We start from the raw sequence: 22,144 nt of genomic DNA, 5'->3' as shown, positions 1-22,144 counted from the left end.
CCAAATTCTATTTCACTTTTAATGATAATGCAATTTTACAGTTGGTCCAATTTTTGGTATTGCTTTTTATGTTGTCTCTATTTTGTAGCACAAGAACATATTGAATGAACGAAATACTTGTCAAGTCTTGAGTTATATCTAGAGTCTTGTATCAGATACATGTATCATTCTCAAGAAGATTAATACAAAAGGAAGCTATTGAATATTTGTGTACTTAATCTTTGTCTCCTTTTTTCATATTATTATCATTCTAAGATGAAATGAAGATAGTTTATTTTATTTAATGCAACTTGGATATATTGTATATCAGTTCATTGTTTCTTTTAATTCGAGAAATTAAGTAAATGCTTCTGTGGATTGATAGGGTTTCTAAGTATATGGAAGGGAGATCATAAGAATGGAATTTAGCTTTAATAACTAATATATTTGGTTGCAAGTCAATTAAATAGATCAAAAATTTATTGATATGACTCTGTGTAACAATGGATAAGGCATTGCTTATTAGTTAGGGTACAAATTAAGCAATCATTTAGTAACACAAATCATTTTAAAAATCAACTCAATATCTGAAGTTTGTAACAGAGAGTTATATGTTGGTCTTTCACTTATTGTAATAGCTTTTGAATCTATAGTTAGCTATTATAATTCAATAGTTGTTTTCATTTCCAAGAAGATTAAGAGACCAAATCTTCTCTAAAGGGATTTATAGTGTTAAAATATGCAGAAATATCGAAATCCCTAGGTAAACCCACCTCGGTTAGAAGAGCCTAAAATGTAGGAAGAATTGTTGCTTCGTTAGTTGGTCTAGGTCTTAATAGGTTTTGTTGAAAATGGGAAGTAGTTATTGCATATGTATATCCTTTGTTTTGTATTTTGATATTGTTTTAAACTTATAGATTTAAACAACAACGCTTTCTTTACAACAAAAATTCATATCCTAATCCTAGATCAAACCTCTAAGAGGATATCTTACAACTATACGGAACCACCTCGAAACACCTCTACTAAATAAAGATCAATTCCCTCTATATTTAGAGCTTTTACAAGATCCAAGTCAACCCAAATCAATTATACTTTACAAGAACAAAAATAAATAAAATAATCACATAGGTGAGGTCCTCTATCATACAAATTTCCCTCAACTTGATAAAAAGGAAATATAAATCCTAGAGAGATATTGGTCATAGATCTAGGTACATCAAGAAATACACCAATAAGTTCATCATTCATGAAATAATATCACAAGACCCAAAAATAATTCCACCACTATAACTATGTAGTATACATAAAACCAAACCAAAAAAAAGAATATTATTTTACACAAATGAGATGTGAACCTAGACATAGATGAACAATGATGTCCAAATTATACACTAAGGTTTGCAACAAAAAATAATTCATCTTAAAGCATGTCTACTACAAATATTGAAACTAGAAAATAGGAATAAACTAAATGGAATAATTATTCGGTGATGCAATGACCCAAGAATGCTCCTACATTAATACCTTATCAAAATTGTCTAATTAAAAAGAAGCATATAACTACTTTTAAATTTTCTCTTAATGTTGGTTTTTTAAATGATGTAATTTATGCATTTATTTTTATAGGTTATGTTGATTAAGATCTAGAGGGAGATCCCATTAATAGGAAATATAATCATGGTGTTATGATTTTTCTTAGTCATGTAAAATCCTGTTGAATTATGAAATTTTCAATCTAGTTTTCTGGACTCCACAAAAACGTAATATAAAGATTGTACCCATGAATCCAAAGAGTCTCTATGGATAATAAGATAACTTGAAGATTTGGTTTTAGCTAAAGAAGACTCTACTATATTATATTCTAATAATCAAAGTGTCATTGGCTTAGCAAAGAATCCAATCTTTTTGGCAGGGACCAAATATATTTCTATTCAACTTTACTACATTAGAGGGAAATTGAAGAAAATATTTTTTATTTGTATTATAAGGGAAAAGATCAAATTATATATATCCTCACCAAACCTATTTGTACAACTAAATTTCTCTATCATTCTAGAATCTATATTTGTGATTTACAGCCCTTGTAGAGTTTTAAACTTCTCTTTCATTGTATATTTGTGATTTACATCCCATTATATGATTTGTTGTAAAACACCGAACAACTATAAATTAAGTAATGGTGTTAGGAATCAATGTTTACTTAGAAAATATTGTTTTCTCATTTTGTCTCCTCCAGTAATATTATGAAGGAATTCCTATAAGTTATTTGTCCTTTATCTATTCTCAGAAGTCATTTTAATTTATTCTATATATATGGAATATTAGATTTATTCCTTATGAGGTGACACATTACAACCACATAAAGTTTAGATGACATTATTAGGCTTCAGTGTTACTTCATAACTCCTCTCTCACCTCTATATATTCAAATGCTTCTCCCTTTATATTATCAAATTGTTTCTATTATATTTTCAATCTCTCTCTTTCTCTCATTGTAATTCTTTTAGACTTTATGCTACCTACATAGTCATGGGGCTTTATCTATATTTTTCCTTTTATATAAATTATCTCCCTCTTGAACCACAGTGTATATAATCTTTCCTTGGACTTTTCATCTTTATGGTAATATGTCAACTTCAAATGATTTTTCTTTGATAAGTTTTTTTTTGTATACTATATATTATTTTTCTTTCTATTTTAACAATATATGTATGTAGTCTAGTGAGTTTATTCATTTAAATAGTATTTTTCCTGTTTTTTGTTCAAGTTGGTTCCTAGATAAAGTTTCCATTCTAGGAAGTTTTTGTTTGATTGTTTAAGTATTATTTGTACTAGGGGTCATGGGTCTAGGACCATAAAGCATAAGGAAGAAGTAGGTTTTACCCTATATTATCCTCCATGATTTTTTTACATCCTATTGCCTGGATTAGAGATCCTACATGTGATACGAAGCAAGAAAGGGAAAAGATGTCAAAAAGATGTAAATTGTGCAAAAGTTGTTGTTGTGCTGTAATTTTACACAATGCTTAATGGTAGGAATTCTTTCAAACTCCTCTCTTGAAAAGTTGATGTGGGATCAACTCCAAGGTTCTGGGCAATCTTATGACCTACTGGAATCCGCTCAGTAGAAGATAAATGTAAGTATTCACGAGGAGGGCTTTGCTAGTTCTAACCAATTTTAGATAAGATGTTGAATCTGCTTCCTATCTCAGAAAAGTAACCACACAAAAAGAAATCTACTTTTGTATTTTATGTTTTATAATGAATGCAATTTTAACTATGCAACTATATGAATTCCTAAATATACCAAGTGTTTGTAAAAGAAAATAGCGAAGATATGGTAACAAGAATTTTAAGAAAATGACTTGAAAAGTAAATCGCTAAAGGACAAAAACCATGAAAACAACACGCTTCATAATTATGCCTTTGAAAAGATCGATAGGTAACCAATGAAAATAGGAGTAACACTTCCTTAATTCTACTGATGCAATCGTCGATGGAAATTTAGTAATGGTAAGATGTTTCACTTTTCATCAAACCACAAGGCCACAGAAAGTGTGCTCATATGAGACAAAAAGCTATGCAGGAACAATAGAGTGATCTCTTCTCCAACTAAGTACATCAACAAAATTTGTAAACATGTGACAAACACCAAAATTAAAAAATCGCTCAATTAAAATCACAAAATAAAACTATTGGCTCCATTACACTCCATAAACATACATTCACAAAATATAATACACTCAGCCAAGAATAACTTCCCTCTAAATTAGATGACCAATAGCATATGTTATTGCATCAAAATAACGGCCTAGAATACATATTACATTCCTGAATTTATAATAAATCATCTTTTCTACTTGTGTTGAGAGTGAGAGATTTATTTATGCCAACATATGCTTCTAAACTAATAAAACAAATCTATTTATGTATAAATTAACTCTCTAACTAGTGTTGAGTAGGATTCCACCCTTATTTATATCATTTAATAGGTTCATAAGCCTTTACATGTCTTAAAACAAAGAAAGCATAGGAAAATAAGAAGAAGAAAGCCATCAACGATTAGGAGTCTCTCGTGATGCCAAAAATAGAAGTTGAACCTTCTCTAGATGTTTGTAGTAGTTAATTTGCCATTAGAATGCATTTTTGATGCATGGAGAGCTCTAAATGTGGAACTAGCAGTTAACTCTCAGCACACCTATGACTTCTTTGAAAAAATTGGTGCACCTTTGGGGAAGCAAAACTTCTTAGAAGCACACCTTGTGCACATTGCGCACCTTGGGAGAACTGAACCTTGGAAGATTGGTTCAAAAAATGCAAAATTTTACCAAGTGTCAAAACTAAAATTCTAACTTTGGGTTTTGTTCCCCTTCATACCAAAGCTATGTTTGTCTATTTGTTCTTGAATTTCTCTATAATCTCTATCACTTTGGTTGCATCCGAAAAATCTAAACCATCATATTTATCCTTTACCTTTTGTCAATAGTTACCCACCTCTATGTGAGTCTCTACAAAATCTCCCAATTTCACATCCAATTCTAGCAATTACTCTTAGGTCTTAAATGCCTACTTGATATCCTCATCAGTGGAAGCTTCTTCAAAAGTCTATCAAAATTGTTCAACAACTACTCGCACAATCATAAGTTTATCCCTTGAATCATCTTGAAAAATGTTTAGGAAAGCATCATTGTAATGTCTCTCTACTTCCAAAATCTACTCTTGGGCATGATCCTTGAGCTTATGAATAATCACATGTAATGTTTCTATTACTTTATTACCATCCACAATCTTCTCTATCCAATCATCTATCTTATCTAACTCATCTATAGTATGTACATCCATCAACCTCTGATACCTTTGACCCTTTATTGATTGTAACACTTGCAAGTCTTTACCCCATGTATGTACTTCATCCATTAACCCAAAATACTAGTTCAATATAGCAAGTAGCTTATCTACATTATTCCACATATGGTGTAGAAATTTAAGATTTCCTTATATAATCTAAACACCTTTCAATTTAAAACTTTCCCACCATTGCTAACAAGCCTTCAAAAATATATCTAATTGTTTAGTCTCCTTATCCCTCTTATCAAGTACCGTGCTTAGAGTCTCCTCAAGATTTTCAGGATCCAACAGACCAACTACTTCATTCAAATAACCTCTTAAGATTTCATTCTACTTCCAGAGGTTTAACAATTCAGAGTCATCTTGTTCCAAGTGTCTAAGCACTTCTTTGATTCCCATAGTAACCATCAATTTGGCAATATCCACAGTGGGTTTCCAAGTAAGACCTCCTTGATTTCATAAACTTTTGGAGTGAAATCCTCAATATCTACATGTAGAGGAGGGATAGCAACATGGGCAAACAAGTCTTAATTTTGATCACTCATGACAAAGGCCAATGTTCATCCATCGCCTATGGGTTTCTTAGGTTTCTTGAGAAATTAATTCTATCATTGCCTCTTCCTCAATATAATACAACTGTCTTTTGTATCTAATCATCACCTCTTTTCTCAACAATCTTGGATTATATTCCATCGAAGATTTACCCTTAGATGAAGAAGGAGCTTGTATCGCTAGGCTTTTTCCCTTATCAATCCTCTCCAGAGTCTTCTCCTTTTGTAAGAGATCCACATCAAGCATCTCTGTGTCTATTGATTCCATAGTCCTCACCTCTATATCTTTGAAATTCTGTTGAGGTTCTTCATATATTTGCCCCTCCTCTGATACTTCATCGACAAGTCTTTGTTGTGGCTCTTCTTTCTATTCAACTTGTACCTATTCTTCATTACCTGGAGGGAGAGGAGTAACTAAACCTTTATCCAAGCAAGATAAACCTTGACTTGGTGATGGTGGGGCACTTAAAGAACCTCTTTGCTAAGGTGGAAATTGACTCCAATCCTCTTGTGGAGGTTGATATTTGGGGATATCCCATATCTTGTCACCTACCAACTCAATGCCTAAAGGCATGAAATCAACATCTGACATCTTAAAAACATCACCCCCTTGATCCTCTTTCTCATCAATGCATTATTGTAACTCATTCTTCAAAGCCATAACCTAAATAGGTTGTGTAGGAATGGATGTTGGTGTTATCATAGAGCTTCTTCTCCATTCTACCTCTGTAGCCCTAATAAGACAAGTCCTTTGACTCAAGGGAAGGTTATCCTCTTTGTCCTTGTCATCCTCTTTTTCTTCCTCTGAAATAACTTCTAGGACTAATGGAAAATGAATAACCTTTCTTAACACCTTTTATCTCCTTGTCCTTTTAACTGAAGTTTTCATCTTTCTTTTCTTGGGAGCTGATGGAGAGGGTTCTTCCTCTTGTGTACAAGAAGACACTTCATGTGCTTTTGCTTCAGCTTGAGACCCTTGTTCTGGTGGTGGCACTAGCATATTATATTGAGTTTGGATGACTTCTACATTTGTTGTCCATTGGCTCCCGAGTGCTTGAGTTGCCTCTTCTTCAAGCTCAACTTGTTGAGGGGAGGTTCTTTTCCTTTTGTTTTTACCCTTTTGTGCTCTGAAGTATCCAACTTCTCTATCAAGTTGATGCACTATTTCTACCCTTACTGTAGACTAAGCTGTGAATGTTGGCATTATCACCTTGGCTCCTCTACCTTTCATTAGGTAATTTGTAGCTTGGAAAACTCCAGTTTGAGGAATCAGATCCATCTTGAATGTTCTCTTGATCCATTCCTTAGCTAACTAGATGACATACCTCACCCTATGATTGATATTTGTGTTTTCTTCTCTATCAATCTCTACATTCATTATAGGTCGATTAAATATCTTATCTCTATTATACAAGGGATCTAAAACCTCTTTAGTGTCTAGCTACGTGATCTTTAATGGGATCTTCATTTTCAAGGCATTGCCTGCCAAATAGAGAGTCATCCTACAATAATCCCTTATTTGGATTTCGTAATCATCTACTACATTCATCCAATGATCCTCTATAGCATCTTCATGTTGGAACTATTTTCCTACCAAGTACGAGGAGAGTTATAATCCTCTAAGGGATATTGATCCCATTCATACTCAAAAGTCACGATATCCTACTTTTATTTAACACTAAATGGACCTATAATGATTGGCCATACCTAGGTCTCCTTATGTTGCTTCCTTACTCTCTCATATGGGGATGAGAGTTATTGTGCAATCTATAGCAATATTACTCTATCACATTGATACCTAGGGAGCTTCTTTGGATTCACAATCATACCCGCTAGCCTTAAATAGGTGAATGTCATGAATTGGATGTAATATGCGCCTATTTCTATAATCTTTTCCGCTGCCTCTTCTTATATCCTTTTCGCATAATCTCTCTCAATGAATAAAAAAATTGCAAAAATAAAGGAATCATTCAGTATTTTGTATTCCTTGCTATGATCTAAAAGCTTTTTCCTCACCAACTTGGGGTATACCACATAAGGCCATGCGTTAGCATCTTGTAAGTTTCCCTTTTTGAACAACCTTGGATAATATGTTGTTGTTGCAGCTAACAAATACACTAAATAAGATGTCATATAGAATCTTTGGTTGGTTCTGACCACCACTAGTTGCTCATCTAAATTCTCACTGAGAGTTTAGGCCTAGTCAATAGGAATCTTCATCATTTTGATTGTTTCAATGGAATGCACCATCCATATATTCAAGTGTCCTACTGCTGGTAATTCCATGATTCTACTTATGAGCACTATCATATAACCTCTTTTCATATCTACTTTTCCTACATTTCATCCAAGAGGAGTCTTATCAATGAGATATGAGGATTGAATGATTTTTGATGCTTCCTCTCCATGCTCTCTATACCATCTTTCTACTTGATGATATGTATGTCTTATATACTAATCTGCCCTCAGAAGATGGAATACTTTCTTGATGTTCTTTGGCCTCAGATCTAGGATGATCTCTCCAATTATGCTTTTTACAACTCTCTCATGTGAAACATAGTTTTCTGCAAATGCCATAATCAACTCAGAAGACTGTACTAAAACTAGGTGTGCCACTACATTTACTATTCTCGATCTGATAAGTACAGATACCATAGGGGGCCTTTCTTTTGGCTTGCTACTTAGCACCATAAATGCATTCCAGTCAATATGGCCTAGCTTTGTATCTCGGATCTCTAAATATGCATCCTGGAAGCATGACTTTGCTGGAACACCTTAAAAATTTGTAGATCACCAATTTTTGAGCCAACTTTGCAGCAAGGGAGGATGAGGAGGAAGCCATTTAATCTACCAAAAATAGACATCCATTAGTCTGGAAGATTAAAAAAATTAATTTAAACAAACCCTATTTACGACAAAAATAAACCCAAAAACCCTAAAAACTAAAAATTGGAACAAAACACCTAAAAACCGTTTAAACATCTCTAATGGACAAAAATTGGTGTATTTGAGAACCTTGAAGGTACACTAGGTGCACCTTTCCCTAAGAAACAAAAACACCACTAAGGGTGTGCACCTAGCTCACCTTATGGGGTGCGCTAGGTGTGCAACCTTACAATGCAATATAATGTCAAGTGTGAAAGGAATGTGAAAGGTATGCTATGTGTGCACCCTTACAACACTTAGGGGAATATTTAGCCTATTGGATAGGTGCACATTTCCCTAAGATGATGCTTTGTTAGTTTTCTTAGGTTCTTTCTTTCTTTATTAACATTTTTTAGTGTGTTTGCAAAGAAAAAAGGTGTGCACCTTGGATAGGTGTGCAAGGTGCCCACCTTCTAACTATGTGCTTTTCTGTGTGCAAGATCTATGAAGATTTGGAGCACCTTATGGGGTGCGGAGGTGCGCAACATGTTGAGGCAGAGGGAAGAATGAATAACAGGGGTATCATGAGCTTTTATAGGCCCGACATAGACCACACCCTTTGGGAAGTGCACCTACGTAGGTGCGCATTTCCAAAGGGAAGCATTCCACACTAGTGCAACTAGCACACTAGCACACCTCCAATGTTGTGCTAGTTGCGCCCTATTCACTTATGAAAATCAAACTTTACCAAAAATATTTGATTTTTGGCCACCAAGTTTCTCAAGCAGAGTGCTAGGGTTGACTTTTACCCTAGGTAAAACCCTAAAAAAGACTCAAACTCTAGACCAAGGATCTGGAAAGCATAAAAAAATATACTAGGGGGTCCCCATTTCTCCTTGTGAAACCACAATAATTGTCAAAAAAGGAAAGAATGAAAAAAATCATGCAAATTGATTTTGTAAAGGCTAAATAATGCCTATACACCATTAATAGATCATAGTGGAAAGGTTTGGAAGTTCCCAAGTGAAGGAAAGGAAAGTTTCTCAAAGATGCAAAAAGTTGTCAAAGTTGGTCTTTTTTTTTTGAAAAGTTGCTTGACAGTTTTTTGACAAGAAAAGTTTCATAACAAAATAAAGAGGTTGATGGTTATTCAAACTACCTAAAACCTCTTGGGGAACTTATAAAACAATGAAGGAATACCATCCCAAGGGTTAAAAGTTGTAATCAACAAATTTTGTGCAAGTGAATCCACAAATTATAATCTAGTTTTTAACAATTTTTTAGTTTCTTGGTTTCCTATGTGGAATAATGGATTGAAATATTCATTCTAGTACTTGATTTTTTTTGTTCATGTTATTACAATACTTTTCCATTTAGATTTCAAGTTTTTAGGTATTCATTCAAGTAGATTTTGAAATTCATTTGTAAATACCTTGTGTGTTGGTCCAATTTTGACCATTTGTAGAAGAATGGATCCCCCACAAGTTCATTTCATGAGTTCTTCATGGCTTTAGGTAGAATGGGAGTAGAGCCAGTGTACATAATGTAGATAGGTTTTGTGGCCCTAGAAAGTTGTTTGAGCAACTTAAATGTGATGCCCTAGGAAAATCTTTGATACTTGGTTAGGTGATCACAGTTTTGGTAGGAAGGTTTTGCAGTTTCAATGAAAAGGATACTTCAAACAAGGAGTTTCACAAGGAGGAGTTAGCAATGTCATTATATGCCAAAGGAGGTCTCATAACAAATTTTGTGGAGGGAATGATCAGACCCTAGGTAGCCTTGTCATCTTTATTGCAACACCCTTAATTATAAACATAAAAATTGCGTTGAGGTGTATAAATGGCTTGGAGATTTGAGACCTAAAAAATCCATGAGGTTTTCCAAAAGGATACGCAAATCTTTTTTTTTTCCATCTTGTTCAAAGAAAATTGGACTTAAAACCCAAAAACCCAAGTAGGAGGGTTAATTCAATTAGGTCTAATTGGTGCAACTTTGGCAGTTTTACAAAGATTAGTAGATAACCCTATTTGTGTTGAGTTGAGGAGGATGGATAATGTCCAAAACTTCATAGGGGAACCCCTCACTCCTTATAGTTGTAGGAATGGTGAAGAAAGATAAAAAAAAATTGTAATTGGCAAAGTGGCTTGAAGAGGCATTGATGAGTCTAAGAAGCAATCCCATTAGTGTATCTAGGTAGGGAGTAGTTAGAGGATAGAGTAGAGATACTATAGGGATTAGGGTATCAAAGGGAACCCTAAGAGGCTAAGAGTAAGCCTAAGAAAGTCTTTGAGAAGCTAAGCACTAAGCTATTGGAAATGTATGGTGGGCTAGGTGACTGAGAAGGTGGGGTGGGGGATGAATTAGGAACCAGTAAAACTATAACTAAAATTCACCAATTAATCCTCTTTGAGTTAATCTAATATAATTGCATGCAGGAAAGACTAAAAGCAATAAACCATTCATAACAGTTGACACAATGTTTGGTAACCTAGAAACCTTCCAAATAGAAAGTAAAACTGGGGTGGGGATGATACCCACAAGATTTAGTACAGTAGTATAAAGTTGGCTTGTCAAGGCTTACAAATGATCACTTTTGGTGATATGCCCTATTAGGAGAAATAAGGACTATTAGGTCCACCTTGTAAAAGGATTTGTACAATACAATGAAGTATGCACTTGGTTAGGAGATTTAGCATATGACTATAAGTCCAACTTATTAGAGGATTTGACTGATGTACCTCTTAGGATGAACCACTGGTTGATCTGTACTCTGCAACTCGACTTGTAGATTGAGATTCTTTTGATGTAGAAATGATCACCTTGTTGTGATAGATAAGACTCTGCTTTTCCTTATATCGCTTGTAGCCTTTACTCTTCAATTCCTATTCATACTTGTTACTCACTTATACTCTCACATTTGGATATGACAAGATATCTTACATATATACCAATCCAAATAATTACCTTCTTTGTTGGCTATAATACCTAATTCAACAATCTTCACTAAGTCAACTCAATACTGTAACTCGAGTTCTAGAGACCACTTGGGTGATATTCTAACACTTGGAAACATAGCCAAGTCAACAAGCTCTAGCACTTAGTTGATACTAATGCTCATTCCACATTGATCACTCAAGAGTAGGCATGAACTCAATTAGCACTGATGACTCAGTAAACACTAGAGAACTCGGTTGAGACTATATAGCTCGGTTGACACTGTCATTTTGTTCTGCTTGGTTAACAATTACTTTCTTCTTGGTTGATCCTACAATGGCTTAATGTACACTATGAGGCTCGGTTAACACTACAATAGCTTGGTTAACACTATGAAGCTCAATAGCAATATGACCAACCAAATGATTATGTGTTTAGCAACTAATTGAAAAATGATTTGACCATAAGGTTAATATAAGCAAGCTACCTACCTTGTCTTACATCACTTATATAATTTATAGTATTTAAGGGTTTGTTATAATTTTATGCATCATCTCTCCTATTGGATTTAGAGTTTTAAAGTGCTATTCTACACATCGGCTTCCTCTAAAGAGTGTGTGTGTTATTATACGTGTTGGCTTCCTTTAAAGAGTGTCGCAACACTATTATTAAGCATACAAACCATCTCATCTTCTAAAAACTGTAATGAATGTTTTACATGCTAAGATAAAATAAACAAGAACTTCCTTTTTTTTCTAACTACCATTCAAAAAAGAAACTTGAATATCTAGACTTCGAGTTTGACATTTCAATAATCTAGATTGAATAACTCAAAAGCGCATGGTATGTGTATATACTATAAACATTGATCTATAAAGGCTAATAAGATCCTTATAATCTACTAATTTAATTTCATTCTAGCATAGAATGATTTGTAATAGAGTAAATAGAAGCATTTTTAAACAAAAATATTTTTGTTAATAATTTATTTTAATTATCAAATGCTGGAAAAATATATAACATGCTTCTATCACATCTTCCCTAATTTAGCATCTTAATTATTAATAATTTAAAAATTGCAAAAAAAAAAAATTGAACTTATATAGCAACTTTAAATAATAATTCAGTAATACTAAAAATTAATACGATACATATCTGTAACTAGATCTTAATATGATTTTGTATCGAAAAATAGTCATATTAGCACCTACAGAAAACTAAACATATAACTCAAACAAGAAATCAATAATACCTCAAAATATTCAGATGATGATTTTTGGTGTTCCAACCAAGTGCCAAACTTTTGGTATCTCACCATTATTCTACTCATGCTTTATATAAAAAAAAATCAATTAATTAAAATCATATACAAAAAAATTCCAATAAATTATTATATATATTGGAAATATTTTTAAATCTATCAATTCATAATGATCAATTAAAAAATTATTCTTTGATAATTACTTTAAATATATACAAAAATATTACTGGAGAAATCACACATAAATATGACAACTTTTTCAAGAATTGTGTTTTATATTTTTTTGATAATAAAAGATGAAACATCACATATCATAAGACATGTAAATTATAGACTAGATTATTAGTCATGAATTTGTGCTAATGCTATAGATATCGTCAAATTATTATAATAAGCCATGAATTTCCCTCCACTATCTTTATACATTCATGTTGTGTTCACATCACAAAAACCTAATATTATCATCTTGATTATGTAGGTAGTGCAACAATCCCTTGTATCACTTATGCAATGGTTAAACCATCTTCAATGGATTATATAATGTAAGTATCTAATTATTATATTTACAATTGTAGTTTTTAGAAAATAAATATATCTTGAAATCAACCATAGAGTGATAATTGGAAACATTTTATTTGTGTAGGGAGACTTGTTTGAGCTATTCTATATGTATTTCCAACATTTTAGCCTTTTCTAGATTGTAGACATCTTTGGGAAGCACTTTCTAATTTATAAATGTAGAAAAATAAAGTCTGATTCTAGGGGATACTTTTTGGATACTTTATTCATTATGTTAGCACTATTTTTACTTGCACTACTTTATAAACTACCATGGCAATAGTTTTGGAAATATGGTCAAATAGATGTATTGAGTGTTGTCATTTATGGCAACATGTATTCAACATTTCATTTATATATTTAGAGGTAGAAAATTGTCTAAGTATCAGACAGTTTCCAACAGTAGAGAGAGATGATGTGACCTATACAAACAACTCATTGAGAGTTCACTTATGTATAGTTAAGGAAACCTCTATAATAGTGTAATGATGACATGTACCAATGCGTAGGTGTGTATGGAAAATACAGTGTGAATTATGATTGAAATGCCAGTACAAGTATTTAACAATGTAGAATAGAGCATAACAGAGAATTGAATTGTACGACTTGAGAAATTATTTTGGTGACAAAATAATTACTAATTCAAGATGAGCCAACTATGTGGATATTATTCCATAAGTTATTTCATATTATGCCAAGTTTGTGAAAGCATGAAGGCCGAGTAAGCAGTAAATTATGAGGATGTGAGGTATAAGTAAAGATCTTATTTTGCGAACATAAGTGTGAAAGATGAGTGCAATATGTGATGAATTATGCAACATATGAATGATCTATGATTAATTTGAAGTTGACGATATGCAAACTACATCTGATATACCATCAAAGAAAGTGTGAAATACAGTAGACAGAAAAGTATTGTATTTATATCTATTCTTGTGAAGAATTGAATTGTAAATTACATGTTAGGGCAATGGGCTCTTCTTGCATACAATGTATTTTTTCTACCAACTCTTAATAGGGTTGAAGTAACTCCTAACAAGTTGAGGCTTCTAACAAGGCCTAATCTTCTAATAAAGACTTGAGACTCTATATGTACTTCATAGACTCCTAACATGGTCAATATCCTTAGTAGGATCCTATTGTTTAGTGAATTGCAGAGCACTTGAGAATAAGAATGGAACTAATTAGAGAAGAAATGCATCTGTGTGTAAGCTACATAATAAATTTGGAAACAAAGTGAGATATTGTTAAATGGATAGAAGAAACTTTAACAGGAATCCTAATATTAGAAGGAACAACAACAGAAATGACATAAGTAATGATAATGGCACTAACAACAGTCAGAAGGAAGCAATTAAGGAACATGTTGATGAATTCAAGGAAGACTTTGTGATAGCTAAGGATCTAGAAAATTCTTATACAATTTTGGAAGAACATTATTTTGATGCACTTGGTAATACATTGATGTCATCGATTATTTGTGATTCATCCTACTTGAATTAAGCAGTTTTAGCAGAGGCAGTATATCAATTGGCCAGAAATGATCTTAGAGAGAGAGTTGGAAGTTGTGTAGTTAATAGAAGGTTAAGGACATAAAGAGAAGGCTAAGGTCAAGTGCACAAGTCTAGCTATGATCGCAATGAGCATGAGTTGAGAAATCAAGCTTACTAGTAAACATAGGCAATATTTGAATTTGTGGTGGATACACATTTAATGCATAGTGTGATTTGAAATGATTTAAGGATCACAAGCAAGATTTTGTGTACCATTTGTTCATGTGAAATTCTTGAGCAAATTGAAGAGTCATTTGATAGTGAATTCAAGTACGAAGTGAAGGTTATGAAGTGGAAAGTTGCAAAAGCCATAGATTGCGTTTTTAAGGTATTTTATGGAGTTTCAATCCAAATTTTTAGTGTTTACAGTTATAATTTTGATGGCTAGTCAGAATGTGTATAATATGAGTCATAGACCATGGTATGTATTCAAGAAGCATCCATTTGTGTCACTGTTGTATGACCCATTGGGCATGTTTTCGCAAGTGCCAAAGAATGTACTACATGTTGAGGATGTTAGAAGCTATATTCATTGCAAGATAGAAAGTATCGATGATGATGATATTCATCAAGATTTGGGAAAAATGTGTAACAATGACCTAACCTTGAAGTCTGAGTATGCACACCTAGATGACTTAAATCTAGTGAAGTATATGTTCTATACGAAATTTGACAATCACAAATGGACCCAAATAATTATGAGTAGGTACATGATGATATGTTGTGGCTGGGTGATGCACAGATTGTTATTGATAATGCCCTAATTCATAAGGTCACAAGATTAAGTAATGAAGGTTATAATCCTGTTAATGAGAATAATGCCAAGAAGATGGTTGAGACAAACTTGAACACAAGGTTTGACAGAAGAAACATGAAGGTAGACTCCATTGAAGACAAAGGAGTAAAGCTACTAAGCCAGATATTAGGGTACAAGTTCAACCATGGATCAAGTGCTAGCTCAACACTAGCCTAATTTTTGTATGCAGCTTATGTGGTGGTAGTACAAGGATAAAAAGTTAATCTATGTGAGATTATCAAATTGCAATTGTTGGATAACATTGCAAAGTTGAAGAAAAATAGGAGTTCAGTTTCTAGATTTGAGTCCCTGTTGACTCATTTATTCATTTATGCTATAAAGAAGTTTCCTGGTATGAAAAATTGGGATAGAAACGAGTGCACAATAAATATGATGACTCAATGCTAAAAGTTAGAAAATGTTAGAGATAATGAAATTGACAGGATGATGAAGAACTTTCAGACTAAAATGAAACAAAGGTATAGGATACCTCCCTCAAAGGTGGAGAAATATAAGGATGAAATATACTTCATGGTGGAAATAGATAACACTTGTATGGAATTCGTGGTACCAAGGGAAAAGTTCATAGAACCTATGGGATATGAGATGAGCACAAAGCTCATAGAAGGGTATCTGTAGATCATACTCCAGTTAGAAAATGACACAGAGTGCCCTAGATGGAGAACATATGAGTAGATAATGAGAGTAGTTCAGTCAAAACTACATAGCAAGGAGAGCAAGAAGAAAGTAGAGAAATTTTTTGATTCTATCCTTAACGAATCAAGAAGGACAAGAGAAGAGTTTAATGAGGTCAAAGGAATTGCAATAGAGATGAGAGCAAGTGGATAATTTGAAGTGATTGCAGCAACTCCTATTGCTCTATCGGGACCTTCAAAAGGTGTGACAATGGAATGCACAGACCCCCATTGCACCTTATGAAATAGTTGTGCAAGTGTAACTTGTGAGAACCAAAAGTGATCAATCAAAGAAGCATCCAGAGGTGGAAGCACCTACAATGTAAAGAAAATCGGAGAGATTCTTGAAGGTGAAGCAAGAACTTGCACCATCAACCAAGAAAAGGGTCAAGTGGACCACCAATGGACCAGGCAAGAGAAGAAAAATGATGCCAGTACATGATTCATAGACTTCTGAGGATGAAGTTGGAGATAGACCACTAGTGCAAGATGTGCAGGAAGACAAAATTGCAGCTAGAAAAAGAGCATGGAAACCAAAGTTAGAGAACCTTAAAATGTAGTTAATAAATGATGATAATTTTATTAAATTAAATAAGTATTACAACTTGTGCAATAATATGGATAGAAGGCAGCTCGAAAAAGCCATAGTGAGAAAGATGATTTTGACCAATAAGAAATTTGACAATATATAGAATATGATACCAAAAGATCTATATAATAGGCTTATAAATAGAAAGAAGAGAGTACTAAAAGAAGATATAAATATGAGGATCTCTATGATAAATAAACTATATGATGTTGACTCTAAGGAGGACTCAAACATGATTTTTAAGGGTACTAAACCATTGCTGACGAACAAAAGAATATATATTGTTATAATTACATTTTTGAGTTGTGAACTCATCTTTCACACCTTTGTAATTTTAATACCAACTCCTAACAAAGTTGAGGCTTATAATAAGAATTGGTACTCTAACAAGGTATTGGACACTAACGTATGTCATAGACTCCTAACAAGATCAATATTTTTCCCAAATTACTTTTGATTAGTGGATTATTTGGTGGGTACCATCCTCACTAAGTGTTTTCCCTTAGCTAGGATTTCCTTCGTTAGCAAATAATACTGTTATGAGTTTCATTATGTTATTACTATATTTAATTTTTACTTTAATCACATGTGCGTATTTAAAGATTGTTAAGCATATTAATAATTGGGCAAAAGTTTGTGAAATAATGATTCACCCCACTCTCAGTATTTCATATTTCTAACAATTGGTATCAGATCACAGTTACTCAAAGAACATCTAAAAGCTTGAGTAAGATCACTATGGATTTGGATCAATTATAGAAGAACCTAGAGGAAGCTCTTGAGGAACTTGATGTGATCATCAAAGAAATAGACAGTTTGAAAAACAAATACAAAAAGTGAAATCTTACATTTAGAAGTTGAAAAAGGAGATTGAATCTATTGATTCCCAAAAGAATGAGCCATATAATCAGATCCAAGATAGTGATGTAGTTTCTAACCTAAGGAAAATGAAATCTTGTAATTTTAGAAACATTCATTGATTAGTTGATCAACACTAGTATTTATCCATAAAATGTTTAAAGATTAATAACATTTTTTTCATCTTAATATAAAAATTAATCCTTAATAACAAGGTTTCGTTAGAAACTCCTTTATGGCCATTATGATAAATGAGTTAATACAAGTTTTGTGTAACCCTACCAAACAAAAACATCTTTGCATTGGCTAAATGACCAAAAAACATTCGTAAAAATACAAATTAGGAATTCTTATGAAAGAATGTACATAGTGTTGGAATATTCAAATATGGAAAGAGTACTTATGAGGGGGCGGGGGGGGGGGGGGGGGGGGGGGTGAATCATAAGTATCATACTTTAGCCAATAAAAATTTTAACTGAAAGTAAATTCCATGTATGTAAATACATCAAATAAACATGTAACAAATCACATGCATCAATAACACTTAACACTCAAATTTGGTAACCCAGAAACCCTCTAGGAATAAGAAGGTAAAACTGGGGTGGGGATGATACCCACAAAAATTACTGCAACAATATTGTTCAACCACTTCTGATGGTTTGCCCTGTTAAAGGCTTTACACTACGTTAATAGTGACCTGGTTAGAGGATTTCAAACACTTAACATGAAGTGTTACCCTGTTAAAGGATTTCATCACCTAGTTAAAGGATTTATCGAAATAGCTGTTAAAATAACCTATTACCATAGGATTTTTCATTCTAATACAATTGCTAAAGAGTATTAGGTACAATAAACCTGACTGATTACAATCCTTGATTGCTGATTGTAGGCACTTGTTCTGCTTTCTCTGATCTGAATCCTTTCGTGATCTGATAATCCTCACTTCTGAAAATAAAATTCCTTACAAACCCTTGTATGTCTTTTCACACCTCTTGTCTCTTACACTTTACAATGAAGTTTCGTCTTACTTATAAAGACATTTGAAGATTTAGGGTTAGGTATGGATCTACGATCCATATTCAATCCTCATTTTTTGCTCAATACTTGTCTTTTGCTGATTGGTTGCATGCCTTTAGCATTTTTCTTATTGGCTGCATGCAAATTGCATAGGGAAAATAAAAGATTCAATCTCATCATTAAATCCTTCGAGATTTACCTTATGTTGGCTGTAAAAACTGTTTGCATCATAGTTTGTGCAATTACAAACTCTTATGTTGATATACTGAGTTACTCGGCTCCTGAAGTATTGTTGATGCTCGGCACAAACTATTTCCTGGATAGCTCGGCACTTTAACAAAATTGTATTACTCTGCACCTCATGTTACTCGGCACTTGATCTTCACTCGGCATCTGATCTTCACTCGGCATCTGAAAACTACTTGGCACATGAAGATCACTCGGCATGCATGATGTACTCGGCATCCAGTGTGGAATATGTTTAAGTGTGTTGGCACTCAAGTGTCAAAAAAATTATGATGTTAACAATCTCCCCCTTCGAAATGAGTGACGAAAACACTTAACTGATGTTATAAGTACATTTACTAATCTGATTGGTATGTACATATTGAAAACTTTGATCAAAATTTATGACTTACAATATATACCTCAAAAATTTTGTAACTCCCCCTGAGTTGATTGTGCCTTATCTGTATATCAATGCTCCTCTTTTGTATCTGTTCTCCCCTTATTAATCTGTATACTCCCCCTTTACAATCTATATCTCCCCCTTTTTGACACTTATGTCAAAGAATGTTTAAGGGTTAAGACCATATTTAGCCAAAAATGTGCTATTTACCTCCATAATCATTCTGAGAGCTGCATCCCAATTATTCAAAGCAATTTCTAGTGACTTATGCTGGATAGCAGTCTCGGCAGCAAGTTGAATAAGTCCATCTAATGTAGAAAGATTTGGATCTTTCTTGAGTACATTTTCAGCATATACTTGCTCTTTATGGAGTATCTCTAAATGTGGGGTAATGGAGGACTGGATTTGTATTACTTTGGCCTTAATATTAGCCTCATCTACTGTTAAGACAGCTATTTCTTTGTGAGTGTGAAGCGATTGAGCAAAATGCTTCTCACTTTGAGCTAGATCACTCGGTAGTTGCATGCTTGAAATGTTTAGATTTCTTTCCAAGCTCAGTATCTGTTGGCTTGTTTCTTGTGTGAAGTATGAAAAATCAAACAACTTTTTGTACAGTGAGAATATATTCTCAAGTACCTTCTTCACCTTATCAATAAGCTTTTCCTATTCTACTTGTGAAAGTGTGATTTGTCTTGATATTTTCTCATTCACTTTCCCTTAAAATTTTCTTTTTGACCATTCCATAAGTTTTGCATTGGTTTCTAGGTCTTCATTTGTCACCTGGTCAACAATATCTGTTAGTTGCTCTGTGATATGCTTTGACTCATTCGGTGATTGCAAACTGAAGGCATCCATAAAGATGTCCTTGATCTCATAAAGTGTTTGCTTATTTTTATACTCTTTCCTAAGTATTTCCTGTCTTTTCCTTCTATTTAGTGCATCCTGGACCTCATTTATTTGATCAATGGTTATTGATTTTGAGTCATAGCTCGGTATGACTACCTCTTCATCTAATTCAGGGTATCCATAGTGAAGTACCCTTGCAACTCTGGTAGTATTGGATGATGGTACTAAAATCTGCAATGGCTGGTGTGAAGGAGTTCCCGAGGTAGGCAAATTTATTAATGTTTGAATTGCCTCTTGTTCCTTAGGGGTTTTTACTATTTCCTCCTCCTTCTGTCTACCATGATCAATTATTGTTACCTATGGAAGTGCACTTTGTATTTGTGTTGTAGGATCAGATGTAATAGTCTGTCCTGTTTGTTCTTTTCCTTTTTCTATAGCTGCACTTTGCTTTTGTCTTGCAGCATCAATTATACTTGTTGGTATTTCAAATTGACTACTAGTAGTTATGATAGAAGGTGGTTCTTGTGTATTCACCTTATCTTTACCTGTACTTTCTACTAGTTTTTGTAACTCATCTATATTGACCAATACTGAATCTGCACATAATATTGCTTGTTGTGTTGATTGGTCAAGAATTCTTTTCAAATCTTCTATAGTTAGTGGATTGATATTCTGACAAGAAGTATCAGGAGATTCAGTAATTGTTATTTTATCTGCAGATGAGATGGATGCTTGTGGAGGGCTAGGGGGTGGCAATTGTGTGTCTTGCACACTCTAATCTGGTTGCTCTTCTGGCTCAGCTGTTGCCATTGTATCTTGTTTTTGTGTCTCTTCCTCCTCTCCATCTTTCTTTTCTTCTTCTCTTTTCTTTTCTTCTTCTTCTTTCCTCTCTTGTTCTCTTCTCTTTTCTTCTTCTTCTTTCCTTTTTCTCCTCTCCTCTATTGGTATAGCTGCTTCTTCCTTGTATTCTTCTTCAAGAAAATCTTCAATCTTTTTATACAAATTATTCCACGATTTCATTGTTCTTTGAACAATCTCTTCCATTCTGTTTTGAAGTATAAAGAATGCCCTATATTTGGGTGTAAACCTATTATTATCCCTTTTGACTGCTTTGCTGACTTGTTCTCTGGTCAAATCCGGCAATACACTGGCTAGGGTTGATTCCCTCATCTCCTTCTCCATTTTTAAGCAAAAATGCCATCTATCTTCTACAATTTTTGATAGCTCCTTTGGCAATTGACCATATAGTTCAAGTGGAGTGTACTTGAACTGTGTCATCATTCCATACACTGTTTCTTCTATTTTATTTTGTTCTTCTTTATTAAATTTACTAAAATCAACTTTATTTAAATTATTCAAGTCACCATTTGCAATCTTTTTACATAGGGTATCAACTGATGAATTGCTTACCTTTTCCGTTTGTTCTTCGTCATCAGTGTCAGGTTGAGCCACATATCTTCTTCTTTTCCTCGGCTCTTCCTATGATTCCTTGACTTGTTTCTTCTTGGTAATTTCCTCTTTAGCCTTTTGAGTAGAGGCTCTTGTTGATGCTCGTGTTATTGGCTTTTGAGGTGATGGAGTAGCAGCTTTCTTCGATCTAGACTTGGCTGAAGGCTGTTCTGTTGCCTTTCTCTTCTTTGGCTTGGCTTCAATTCGTGCTTCCTTGGCTTCTTCTTCCTCTGTACCTTCCTCCTTGTCTTCTCCAAGACCTTGAGTTAGTTCCATTTGCCCTTGTTCCTGCTCATCTTCATCCTCACTTTCATCTTCTTCTTCTTCTACCTCAGCCTCAATTTCTTTGCCAAACTTCTTCTTGATCTTCTTGATTAATTTATCTTTCTTCTTCAATGTAGAAGTAGTTTTTAATTCCATGTTTATTTTTGATCTTACCACATCATAAGTGCCAAAATGTGGTGAATTTTTATCTGCTTCTTCTGCCAATAATGCAGTTATTGCTGTTGATGCCTCATCAATATTGATTTCGTATCTAAATGGCCTTAGCCATCTTACTCTTGGTATTACTGCTCGAATGTAAGTAAAATCAATGTCAACTAAGAAACATATATCATTAGTATGCTTTTCCACTAATGAAGCTAGTATCCTTGACCTTTGCTTCATGGCTTTCTTGAAATCTTCAAAATAGCTTGTCATCAAAGTATCAAAATT

The 22,144-nt window shown here is 33.6% G+C and overlaps 1 protein-coding gene across 5 annotated transcripts in view; it reads right to left on the bottom strand.

Moving 5' to 3' along the window:
* The window catches only part of LOC149564735 (protein VERNALIZATION 1-like), a 306,073-nt gene that overhangs the window by 161,848 nt on the left and 122,081 nt on the right, over positions 1 to 22,144 (bottom strand). For 4 of the 5 annotated variants that reach the window (XR_016361908.1, XM_089818292.1, XM_089818293.1 and 1 more), the window contains exon 2: positions 12,433 to 12,511. The exons of the other annotated variant lie outside the window; for it this stretch is intronic. Coding sequence is in view for 3 of the 4 variants with exons in the window: in XM_089818292.1 (XP_089674418.1) it covers positions 12,433 to 12,511 (79 nt within the window). In the remaining variant the exon portion in view is untranslated. The remainder of the gene's footprint in view (positions 1 to 12,432; positions 12,512 to 22,144) is intronic. 5 annotated transcript variants of the gene reach the window in all.

This window comes from Cupressus sempervirens, chromosome 3, assembly GCF_028749045.1.
Source record: "Cupressus sempervirens isolate cs-2001-9-10 chromosome 3, ASM2874904v1, whole genome shotgun sequence".
NCBI lineage: Eukaryota > Viridiplantae > Streptophyta > Pinopsida > Cupressales > Cupressaceae > Cupressus > Cupressus sempervirens.
Note: the sequence above shows the minus strand (reverse complement) of the source record. Positions and strands in the feature narration are given on the sequence as shown.